Consider the following 12,587-nt stretch of genomic DNA (forward strand, 5'->3'; position numbering starts at 1 on the left):
ATGTCTTGGTCCAAGGCCTGTGACTGGTTCCTCTATTGACATAAACTAATGGGGCTTCTCTGCTCACAGTAAAATTCTCCTCTGAACGCCATCTAGTAAAAATTAACAGAGTGCTTCATTGAAAACAGTGAAATTTTTGCTTGGAAAAATACCAGAGAGATTAGCAGAATCCTAATATCGAGTGTACTAATGCAATAGGGGTGTTTTGGTTGTTGTATGGTTTTGTCAGCACAAAAAGTTTCCTGTCTCTATTTGCATCTTTCTGTTAGTTTTATATTTTTTCTCTCCCTTTCAGTAAATATTTTTTTTCAGGCAAAAAGAGTTACACCCGGAGGCCTCCATTATGTCATCTGCTCTGTGTCATCAGATCTCTTCATGGGCTGAAGTCATTATGACCTTTGGGGATCTGAGCACTCAGATCACGTTACAAATTTACTGCTGAAATGGAGGAATTCGATTGTCGCTCGGTCAATGCAGCGCTAAGCACCGCCACAAATCCTCTGCTGCCATCTTTCGGCCTTTGTATTTGTTGTCGTTGATAATAACTTTCATTGCTTCTGAAGCGTTTGGAAATGCTAATTCCTGTCCTCCTGATTCCCTTCATATGAAACATTCACTTACAGGTCAGAGGGGAAAACCAGGGACATAATTTACAAATGGATTATATGCAGCTGAACTGACATCTTAGTGGGGGTGTTTATCATGACTGCCAAGCTCCCAAGGGAGCCTGTCCCAGTTTAGGTCTGTTTTATCTCTACACAAACAGAGGTGGAGTTGCCTCTGAATAAATTCGTGAGCCCTCCTGTGGACTCACTTTTAGCAGTCAAACAACCACTTTCTGAAATACAGCCCAAGACAACAGAGACATTCCAGGATGGAGAACTAGGTAGTCTGCATCCATCACTTCATGGCACTTCATGGTATCACCTCATGTCACCAGCAGCAACTGCTTTGAAAGGAGCCCAGTATGAGACCTTTATGTCACCCCCCACCCTATCTCAGCAATATTTTGCAGATGCTCTGTCCACAGAATCCTAGCAGCTTCACAAACCTCCCTTATCTCAGGGAATCACTCCATGTCTGGAGGTGCTCCCCTCACCCAAGCTATCATTATCAGGCCATGGAAAATGGGCTTCACTTTTCTGTAGTCAGAACAAAAGCCTTGACACTTTTCTTGGCCCTTTTTCCATACAGAAGAGTTGTAAGAGGCCATGGGGCTCTGTGGGTGAATAACTCACTGCCAGTATTTGGAAGGGTGTCCAGAAAGCAGCTGCTAGAGAAAGGTTTGTCTCAGCACGGGATCTGCATTTACACACTCATTTTGCCTGTGCCAGTGCAAACAGTCCAGCAAAGTGCCACTCTGCAGTGCTGTAGGAGGAGGATTGGCAACCCAGGAGTAGAAAGCAGGGGGTGATAAGGAGGAGGAGGAGGAGAGTTAGGTTATCACTGCTTCCAGATGGGACCCCAACCTACCCTGCATTTCTGTGTTGGCTTTATCAGAGTCAACTTCTTTAAAAGGGCTTTTAAACTCTTAACCAGGGAGCAGTCACCCTGACACATCACTCCTCAGGAGAAGTGCCTTAGACTTCTCCAAGCCATGGTTTTCTTCCTTTTTGCAAGAACAACACCAAATACCTTGGAATCAAAAGAACTGTCAAGGTGATGGACACTCGTGCCAGCTGAAGTTGGTGCAACCAGACACTTCCCTATGGATTTTGGGCACATTTCTACCAGTAAATGGTCTGCTTGGATGGATTAATGACTTCTGAATTGCAGTGAGAATTTGGCAAATGATCTATCTCTGGTTGAAGAATAGCCACCAAAACCTGAGCGCAAATTACAAACTGCAGACTTTTCCAGTTCAAAGAAAAACAGAAAGAAACAGGTGCAAATTACATTTCCTTTAAAAAAAATGTTCTTTACAGAGTCTTGGGTGGACTCTGGGAAACTGGTGACACTGGGCAGCCTCCTGTTGCTGATCTTCTCACAAATACTGGTAAAAGAGGTAAATATTGCTCTTTATTTGAAATAATGAAATTGCTTATACCACAGAAATATTTTTTTCCATTTGAAATATGTTCTTTGAGGAGTTTTGGGTTCAACTTTAACTTTTCTGCTTTCAGTTCCTCTGTTCCATTTCTTACCTGTCTTAATTTGTTTTAGTTACTTGGTTGGAATTTTCCTCTTGTTTGCAGCCAGATGATTTCATTGAGTGTTTGTGAGTAAATCTCATGGAATCTTTCCTCTCCTTTTCCAGCCTGTCTAAATTGACCAATGCTCCTGGGAGATTCTAACATAGCACATCCACATCAAATAAGAACTCTGTCATCCTGACCTGTGGTGGTGTATAGACAACAACCTGAGGTTGCTCAGGAGGGTTTTGCTAAAGATTTGTTACCTGCCTTGCTTGCTCTGCCAATAATGTCAAAGAGGCAATGAAAGGGTAGAGAAAAACTTGGCTTGCATCCACAAAGATAAACAAGAAATTCATGCTTCTGATGCTTATCTTCATTTGCTTTTGTGTTGCAGGCTGTGTCCCCCATCCTGATGGATATGGCTCCGCAATCCTTTGATGACCAGTATCTGGGGTGCAGAGAGGAGATGATGGAAGAACTGGAGCAAGGAGACTATTTCCAAAAGGAAATAGCTGCTAACAAGGACTACCTGCGTCTCTGGAAGAAGGCTCAGGAGGCTTTGCTGAAGAGCCCTGTAGGTCTGCTGAGGGAAATGCGTGACAGCCATGCCACAGCTCTCATGGCTTACACCATGAACTCCTCCCTGCACTCCCAGCTGAACTGGGCCACATCCACAGCAGGAATCTCTCCAGAGCACTACAGACACAACTTCAGCTTTAAATATTTTCACTTCTACCTAACAACTGCTATCCAGATATTGAAGGAATGGCAGAGCAGCATGGGGAAACATAAGTGCTATCAGGTGCACAGGGGTGTAAAGGATTTATATATCGAGGCCAAGGAAGGCAGCAGGGTGCGATTTGGCCGTTTCACTTCTACCTCTCACCTCAGGAGTGAAGCTCAGAAGTTTGGGAATGAAACTTTGCTCACAGTGACCACTTGCCTGGGAGCAGCTATGCAAGGCTTTTCTTACCACACATCTGAGAAGGAAGTCCTCATTCCCCCTTATGAGATATTTCTTGTCAAAAGCTTCCTTCAAACCCAGCAGGGTAACCGGCTGCATCTGCATTCTGTGGGGAACTACAGCAAGTACCAGTGCCAGCTGGTGGAAGGTATTGTACACAGGCTCTCATGCAAGGGGGCACAGGACGGGCTGCTCTCCACTGCCCCAGGCAGCCCTCACCAGCTGCACCCACATGGGGCCACACTCGAGGCCAAACCTGTAGCTCACCTCTGTGTTTGCCTACGAGAGCCACAAGACCCAGCTTTTACCCTGTTTCACAGTTTGCTGTGAAACCTGGGACAATCCCACAGCTCACTAAAGATGAATCAACAGCAGGTCTCAAGGTTCTTTGCAGCCCCCATTTATCCCAAGTGTCACTGCAAGGATGTTGTAGGACTCATGGCTTTGGGTCCCCAGCATTGTTATTGCAAGAGTGGGTGAGATTTGCTTGAACCAAGTAATCTATGCTGGTGTCTTGCAATGCTGCTACACTTCATGTTTCAGGACTATTCTAGGCTTTGGTCCACTACTACTCTGGCAAGCTAATACTTCCACACTTATCTCTGGCAAGCTGAGAGAAGTGTAAACAAAGCTACTGTCATTTTAGCAGTGACCTGTCTCCTAGCAGGGAGAAAAGGTATCCTTTGACAAAGAACACACTGAGTTTCCTGGTTATAGAGAGACCTCTATGCTGGAATACCTCATGGGGCCTGTTTCACATCCCTACCTTTCTGTGAGTCTACCACCAGTCCAGGACTCTTGCTTTTGTCTCTTTGTTCAGCAGTGTGTCAATGCGATCTTTGAGCTCAAAACAATCATTTAGGAATGAGGGTTTGTGCCTCCAAAGCCAAAATAATAGAGTTGAGAAAATGGCCTTTGTGGGCAAAGGTTGTGTTAGCAAAACCAAAAAGCTTTAGGCAGTGAATAGAGGTCTAAATGACTGCTCTCTTTATTTTCTTTCAGCTTCAAGAAGCAAGAACAGTGGTTATACTGCACTTGCCTCTGCCATTCTCCCTAGTGTGCTTGGAGTTTCCCTGTGCTTGGCCCACAGTCTCTGATTCTCTGGCTACATCCAGATATGTACAAGAAGCCTCTGGAGTTCCTGCTGCTACAGAAGGTTCAATCTTCCCTTTGCTTTCAGCTGCAACTTTGCAGTCGAGACTGGAACATTCAGCCTGGTTCATCAAAACAGACATTCCCTGGACCATTCAGGTAGGAGGAAGGTTATCTATGGCCTTTCTGAAGACTAAATCAGGGATAACCTTCACTGGAGACAGCTTTTTCTTGAGGCATTCAGGAAAGACGCACAGGGACTTTGGACTCCTTACAGATCTCTTAATAGCTTTATTTTTAGTGAGAAAGAGTCAGTCTGTGGAATGTGGAAGGCACAATGGCAGTAAATTCAAGTGGTTAACTGGGCAGCTGTGCACATCTCCTTTGAGAGCAGGGAAAGGCGGTGCCAAGATGTGCTTGAGGAGTTGGATTATTGTGTTGGCTGAAGAGACAGAGAAGTGCATTAAGTTGTGCAGATTCTGGCAGACCCTGAACAGCTTTTCTTTGCCACTCTTAAAAAAAAGATGAACTAACATTTCTGGAGTGGTGTCTGACTCTGAAAAGCAAACAGAGGAAATCCAGAAGGTGTTATTACAGGGGAATTACAGAGGAATAAAGGTGGATATATTTTTGGCTAGATTGTTACATTTCTGAAATCAATTATCCAAACTGCTAACCCAGCTGATCCATTCTTCCCCAAGATATTAGTTGGAAGAAAACATAGGAAAAGTTCTTGACAGCCTTTTCTGGGACCTTACCAAGCAGCCAGCAAAATATGGTGTAAACAGCTGCAAGTATTGTTACTCTGCTGACTGCAGGAAGTATGACTTTGACTTGCATTCTCCAAAGTAAGGGAAGTGCAGTAAATGAATTATTCTTACATTTTGGTGGTTTTTGGTAGATTTGTATAAGTCATAGAAAACAACTACTTTGCATCATCCTCAGAACTATAATCCTTCAGTTTGTAAGTACTGGTGGGTCTATACAGAACTGAACAGTCATTTTTGGGTGGGGGGAATAGACACAGCAAAGTCAAACTCATGGCATCTACTTTTAAGGAACAAAGCAATTGAAGACTGAGTAATGCCACATTTTGTCAGGCTACAGTTCCCTTAAAAGTGATTTCTATTTGTCAGTTAATACACTGACTAGATGTGCAAGCATCCCTTGGTAGGTGGAAGCACAAAACATTCTCCTTGCTTGGGTGCTCATCATGATACCATTTTGACTGCTAAGAAAGTTATGTCCTTCTGCTTGCACCTCTGAGTTCTCCCGAGGCCAACTAGAGATACAGTCCTGGGATAGTGTGCAGCTCAGAGACTGCTCCTGATGTTGCCTTTGCTTGTGCCAGAGCCCTGTAAAGCTGGGCTGGTTGCAGCAGACATTTCATCAGCTATTGCTGTGGTTAGATGTGTAGTCAGAAGTGTTCAAGCAATTGCAACTTCCTGTCCCACTGTATACTTTCAAAACCTTATTTTCAGAACTCAGTTCAACCATCTGCCTTTTCCTCCATTTCTTTCCCATGGCAAAAGGGGTCTGAAATTGCATGAAATGGCAAAATTGATTTTAGTCTTCACTGCTGTTCAGAGCTGAGTCTGGGCCTCCACAGCACCTCTACTCTCATGGCATCAGAGACCTGGCAAACTGCAGCAAGGAAGGATGACTGACACCCCAAATCAAGTACTTTCCTCCAACTTTATAGGCCTGCAATAATAGCTATTAATCCTCCCAAAAGATCCAGAGTAAAGCAGGAACAAAACTGTCTTCATATTGTTCAAATTATTTTCTGTCTTGTTCCAAATGATGAGGGCTCTAAAAGAAAAGAATTTGTATCCACTGCAAGCACAGAAGACCTGAAATCAGTTTCCAGAATGTGACACACAGGCAGTTGCCAGCCTGATCAATTCAATTCAGTTCAATATTGCACCAAGTATTTCAGGACTACATGGCATTCTCAGTGGAAAATACTCAGCAGTCACAACTAATTGATATTTCCAGAACTATAGCAGTTAAATCATTTAGTGTTCTCTTGCAGCTTATGTTCTCATGCCCACAGCTCTGACAACAAGAGAGTTTGGCACTCTGTGTTCATTAGAGTTGAACACAGCAGCTCAGCTTTCAGATGAAAACACATTAACAATTGCAAAGTGCACATTTTATGCTTCATCTTGTATTTTCATCTGAGAACTCAGCCTTCCTCTAGAGTGGAAGCAGTGTTCCTAGTGAGAACCCTGTGGGCTGCAGGTCCACCTTTCTAAGGACAAGAGCATGAAAGATGTCTAGCTTGATTGAAGGCATATGTACAAGCTTGTCTTAGTGGAACAGACAAAGCCTGTTTCCACTCTCTGTGGTGTCTATTCTTCTGTTTATGTGGGACTACTAAATTTTTCTTCTGTAATTTGCAGGTGTACAAAAGCAGTCATTGCAAAAATTCATTATTTCAAGGCATAGGTGCAAGCATTAGTGTTTATATTTATAAACAATGGAAACCAGTAAAAAACATAATCTTGTGCTGTCCTACACCTTTTATGTTTTGAGGACAGCAAGTAACACCATCCCCTTTCAGCCATGGCTGCAGCTGCCTGTGATGGCACCTCTGCTGCAGGCAGGAGGGATTTGTGCTGTACCCATTCTCTCCAGGAAGAGAAGGCCTTTGGATGATTTAGTAATTGGGAACTAGCATTGAGTTAATAATTAATTAAACTGAATTCTCTTACAATTGGAGGGAAGGGGAGACGAGGAAGAAAATGAGATGGATCTGGGTAAACATCACACAATAGAATTAATGACAGGCACATTAGGATGCAGCAGAAGCCCAGCCTCCAGATCCCTAATTCATCACATGCTGCTGGAAAACACCAGGCGAGCAGAGGGGAAAGAGGCTGAAGTTACTATCCCATACACATTTCAACAGGAGCATTCAGACCAAATCAGGTAGGCAGTGTAAATGTTTAATTAGAAAAGTTTCTGTGGTAAATCTCCACAGAGAAATCTCTGGAGAAATAGAAATACAGAAATATATAAGGCCTGTATAATTCTAAAAGGAAAATATAAAACCTAATGAAAGTGCTAAGAAATAGAAATACAGAAATATATGTGGCTTGCCTAATTCTAAAAGGAAAATGTAAAAGCTAATGAAAGTGCTAATGTGAAAAGTAAGAAGTAATTTTAGCATTAGGAGATATAAAATCTAGAGCAGCTGTAAGAAGCTGAAGTAATCATATGTAATGAACAGATTCTAAAAGACTTTTCCACACCTGTCAAGTATGTAAAATGTTTGTTGAAGTGCTATTCCATCTAAAACAATTTGTCTTCTCAGTTTCTACCAATAAGGGAAAACAAATGACCTTACAATAAAACAGCACTGGAGTGGAAAGGTTTTAGTATCACATTGAGTCAGAAAGCAAGCCAGCAACATCCCTGAGGCAGGACTGATATGAAACCATAGCCTGCATTATCATGGCTTTATGTTTCCAGAAAATCACAAACCTTTACTGTATATGTATTTGGCTCCCTGCAGCTTGTATAAGAAGATGTGTTAAGCAGTTTATTCTCTTGGCAGAGATTCAAGGTAAGTGGCAGAAAGAAATATACAGTACTGTGCAAAATATTGGGGGAGAAAACCTCTTTTCAGACTGGCTTGTGTTTCAGCACTGAGATTAAAAGTTGGCAGGGGATTGTGGAAATCATTCTGGTTTTCAATGATGACCTTGTGGGGGAGGGTGTGTTTAGTAAAATACAGCTGGGTCAGTGTCAGATGATTTGCAGCTAACAGATAGTGCAAGAACTACAAAGGACCAAAATGGCACAAAGGTATCTTTTTCAGAAGAAAAATCTGGGTAGTCCCCTACACATAACTATTTGTAGCTGTAACTGTGATATGTAGGCACTAACAGCAAGAAGAGAAACATCTTAGAAAAATGCAAAGCACTGCACAAAAGTGGCCCAGATTTGCAATAAGAGGGCTGAGACCATGAAAAGTACCAACAAAGAAATGAGTCATCCTACTCATTCATAGTTTTCCCCTGTAGCAAAGATGCTTGCATTTAAGATGAAATCATGTTAAAGCATTTTCACTTTGCAGCTGGTGAAAGGTTAAAGGAAGTGACAGTGTTGATTACAGAATCTTAGTGATGAGGAATTACTCCATGATCACTGTTGACTCAGTCTCTTTGGACTCTATGTTGGCATGCAGTTTATGAAGAAATCAGGGAAGGAAATACAGTGAGAGATGTATGTAAGTGATATAGGTTAGGATGGGGTTATTGTAGACAATTTTACTATTCATTATGAACTCAGAGGGTAAGCTTCTTAGTATAAGCACAGAAGGCTTATATAGTATCATTTTCTCTTGAATGTTAGAAGAAAAAGGCTATACTGGCATAAAATACCTTTATTGTGGCACAAACCATATCCACCAATCATCATGGTTGCTGACAAATTGAATGCCACTAAATGGATAAAATAGGCTGATACAAAAGAGTGCCTGGAACAAAAAGCCACATCTTTAATTTTGCTGCTTAGATGAGATTGTTCCATTTTTTAGTGAACTAGTTCAGCTTCTACCATCTTCAGTTTCCAAGGCTGAGTTTCAATCTCAATCTTCAATTGCCAATGGCACACATCTATTTTCCAATCTGCTTGTTACATATTTGTTAGCTATTTTTGTTGCTCTGAGCATACCCAGTGTGTTAGAAGGTCCTTTTCCATTCACTTGGCAAAGATCCAGAACAAGAATTAAGATTTCTACATTTACAAGCTATGCCTTGCGATTGGACCTGCTCAGTATGAAAAGAACCAGTGGGGCAGAGACAAAGCAGATTTCACTGCTCTTTAGGGGCTATGGTTATGGGTGTTAAACAGAGTAAGACATTTCTTTTCTCTCTTGAAGTAGCTATTTCTGAAGAATGGCATTGAGTGACCTCCTTTACCCAGATAATCCCAAGAGAAAGCAAGAACTGATCCATCTACACCAGGAATTGCTTGACTGTATGTCCACAAATTTCCATGCAACAAACGAGCTGGCTGGAGTGCTGAATGAGCACCTGGGCTGCACTATTACCCCCATTGAGATGAGAGAGAGCAGTACAGTCAAGGAAAACTGTGAGATTATCATTCAAGTGATGAGTGAGATTCAGCACCAGGTGCAGAAGATTGACAGTGACATGAAGGACAAGCTCGAGCCAGTGCTGTACCAGAAGCTATATGATATCAAAGAGCCCGAGCTAGAGAAAATTGCAATAGCCCAGAGAGTTTTTTCCATTATTTTTGGAGAAGCAACTTCAACAGCTGCAATGGTAGCCATCAAACTTCTTGGCTCCGATCATTTAACTCTCACTGTGAGCAAGCTCATCGGCATCCTTGCGCAGATTGGGGCCTCTGTTCTTGGGGGAGTTAGCATTACCATCATTGGGCTGGGCCTGGAGATGATTCTCCATGCCATCCTGGGAGCTGTGGAGAGAAGCCAGCTTCTGACAGCTGTGAGGAGCTATGAGAAGCACCTGGCTGAGTTTAAAGCAGCCTCAGAAAAGTACCAGCATGCCATACATGAAGTGACTTCTTTGGTGAGACAGCAAGTTCAGTAAATGAAGGTGGAGTTCTCTCTTCTGCTGTCACAGCAGCTACAGCAGCTTATGCCTGCAGAAACCTTTTTGATTTATTATGACAAACAAACTACTAATGGCTTTTTATTTTCTTGTTTGTGGCAGCAGAAGAAGAAAAGTGACAGTTCAGGGAACTGGCACTGAAATACATTAATAGAGAACTGGTTTACAGGTGTTTTGGGGGGCAGTGTTTCAAATACTTTGCACCTTTCCTTAAGCTTATTTTCTGGGAAGAACTGTAGGTAACCTTGAACTGTAATTCATACTGGAGACAATAATACAGACTGCTGGACTGGTAGTGGTGAGAAGGTGTGTTTCTGTATCAAAGATGACAGCACAATGGGAGAAAACAATTTCAACAAGGCAAAGCATCTGGAAGCTTTATGAAGACATCTGTGGTTGCTAAACCCTTACTGTGGTTTAGTGCTTAATCTGATAGACTGAATTCAATTACAAGGACTAGCTGAAGCATATTTAACTGCTATTTTCTGCCCTCCTAAGGAGACAGCAAGAGATCTTCTTTAAATAAACTCTAATCCCAGTAGATTGGCAAGTAAGAGAAGCCTGGGCCTACATGCAAACAGACACAACCTTGCTGCACCACTGAGAGAAACCAGCTGCTGCCTTCTGGGTATGCCTGGCCACGAATAACCTCTTGTGCTTGTAATGCTCTGCTCCTGCCAACCCACATGTAAAAGTTTCTGTGCAAAGTTGCTCTTTTGTTGATTGGGGTGGGATTACACACATGTAAAAGTGCTGTAGGATTGCAGCCCTATTAAACGAAAGTTATTTTCAAGTGCTTTACCTGATCCCACCAATGTGGGACTGCCAAGAATGTGCTCAGATTCTGCATTTCACAATATGCCACCAACTGTCCTTATTTTTCAGATTTTAAAACCAAAGCTGGAAGCAAGAACATTATTTGTAGTGTCTTGCTCTGATTTGCTGTGAATTGTTTTTTCTTGATCTTAGAAAAAAAGGTAATTTAAGAATTAATAAAAATGTACATGAGTATTGGAAGACTTTGCTTTTCTGTACTTGTTTTTGGGGTTTTTTTTTGTCTGAGAACCAATCTTAAACCAACTAATAAAGAAGTACTAAAAGCTTAATTATACAAGCAATTAATTTTTTTTTAAATCTGTGATAGACAAACCTAGTACGGTTGTGCATAGGTTCCTCTTTTTAGTACCCACTTTCCCCATACTAAAACCATGTCCCAATTCATACATGTTTGCTAATATTCAATATTAGCAATCTTAATTTATTAATAACTAGATAGTGCCTATGAAATAAAGGAATAGGTGAGATTCACAACCCTTCCAGTCTGGGGTTGGGGGGGTTTATTTGTTTGTTTTGTTGGGTTTTTACTCTCTTCTCTATAATATTTTCTGACTTCTCTTCCCTTTTATGCACAAAAGCCACTAGATGGCAATGAAACTGCTGGTTCCCAACAGCTCTGCTGAGTCATCAGGGAGAAAGCCCAGGGTTCAGGAGCATAGTTTCTCAGCCCAGGGCCTGAGAAACTGGGACCAGCTGCAGACTGGGCTATGTGAGTCCGGAAAGGCACTTCAGTGGTGGCAAAAAGCACTGCCTTGCCTGCACGAGGTATTGTGGTGGATGACGTGCTGACCTGAGGCTTCACTTCTCCAAGATGAAACATCTCTTGTCTCCTGACACAGATGGCGCTCAGTTTAGAGGTACTTCTGCAGAGGCAAGAGACTGTCAGTCAGTAGAACAGCAATATCTGTGTGTTGGAGAGGCAGTTCCCGGCTCCTGTTTTCTATGTGCAAATGCACACTCTAAACTAGGAATTAAAATCAGCTCTTTGAGAGATTGCCCGTCACTGCTGCATGAGAATAGTGGAGTCAAAGAAAAACAAATCTGTTGTATTTTTCAAGTAATTTGCCCACATGTTCTTAAATGCAAATGCAAAGCAGTGTCAGGGGAAGTGAGGTACACAATGAGGAACACAGAGGAATAAAACTGCTCCTCGCCTCTAGGCATATCCTTGTTCCTGGTGGACTTAAAGGAAAGTGGGTTTCCCCTAAACAGATTTAGTTCCTGTTCTCTCTAATGCTCTGGCTAGTCTTATGTTTGGTGCTCCAAAGATGTCATAACCAGTCTGCTGATGTTTCCCCTCCAGACTACTTCAAGCTGCCTCTCAGTGTGACAGAAGTATCAAGTGAAAAACATGAGAGGACTATTGTCCTCCAAATGAGCAGACACTGCTGAGAGAAAGCAGTCAGGGCTGAGGAAGCGCCACTGTCCCCACTGAGCCCAGGACTGCCAGGACAGAAGACCCCAAGCCTTGTGAGGTGCAGTTAACCTTTGAAGACTCAGCCATCCCCCTCTACAGTGGCATGGCACCTGACAGGGATGTCAGGATGGCCACAGCTTTCCATCATATCCTCTTGAGTGTTCTGCTTTCACTCAAGCTGTTCTGGAAAAAGGATTAAGAATTAAAATTGTGATATGTGTTTCAAATAAGAACAGCCTCAAAAAACTGTAAACCAGCCCAAACCAGTGTAAGCTGCTTCCAAACCTACGTGGAAAAAAGTACAGTTGCAACCAAAATCTGCCTGGCTGAACATTTTTTCTGGTGACAAGAATAATACAAAGAGAACATGCCAAAGAGGCACAAGGTGGGGGTGACCACACTGGGCATGTGGTTAGCAAGACTCTGTAGGCACTGAGAGCCCCTGAAGCCTTGGCTCTGAGGACACTCCTTGATTTTGACTTTGTGCACCTTGTGACTAAATGCTGGCATTAATGGGATGTATAGCTTATAGCCCT

The 12,587-nt window shown here is 42.5% G+C and overlaps 2 protein-coding genes across 3 annotated transcripts; both read left to right on the forward strand.

Annotated features, from left to right (window-relative positions):
- The first annotated feature begins 1,912 nt into the window (after nucleotides 1-1,912).
- ART4 (ADP-ribosyltransferase 4 (inactive) (Dombrock blood group)) lies at nucleotides 1,913-4,196 on the forward strand. The gene is made up of 3 exons (XM_036401595.1): nucleotides 1,913-2,005; nucleotides 2,530-3,247; nucleotides 4,102-4,196. The coding sequence occupies exons 1-3, from the start codon at nucleotides 1,913-1,915 to the stop codon at nucleotides 4,194-4,196; spliced, it is 906 nt and encodes a 301-aa protein (XP_036257488.1).
- A 2,852-nt stretch (nucleotides 4,197-7,048) lies between these two features.
- Nucleotides 7,049-10,814, forward strand: SMCO3 (single-pass membrane protein with coiled-coil domains 3). 2 transcript variants are annotated; one of them, XM_036400186.2, is made up of 3 exons: nucleotides 7,049-7,125; nucleotides 7,712-7,762; nucleotides 9,083-10,814. In XM_036400186.2, exon 3 carries the CDS (start codon nucleotides 9,099-9,101, stop codon nucleotides 9,774-9,776), a length of 678 nt encoding a protein of 225 aa, XP_036256079.1. In that variant the 5' UTR covers nucleotides 7,049-7,125; nucleotides 7,712-7,762; nucleotides 9,083-9,098; the 3' UTR covers nucleotides 9,777-10,814. The 2 variants fall into 2 exon arrangements, with proteins under 2 accessions (XP_036256079.1, XP_036256078.1); XM_036400185.2 differs by having other exon boundaries at nucleotides 9,086-10,814.
- Nucleotides 10,815-12,587: the final 1,773 nt, after the last annotated feature.

The sequence above is a fragment of the Molothrus ater genome, chromosome 5 (assembly GCF_012460135.2).
Source record: "Molothrus ater isolate BHLD 08-10-18 breed brown headed cowbird chromosome 5, BPBGC_Mater_1.1, whole genome shotgun sequence".
NCBI lineage: Eukaryota > Metazoa > Chordata > Aves > Passeriformes > Icteridae > Molothrus > Molothrus ater.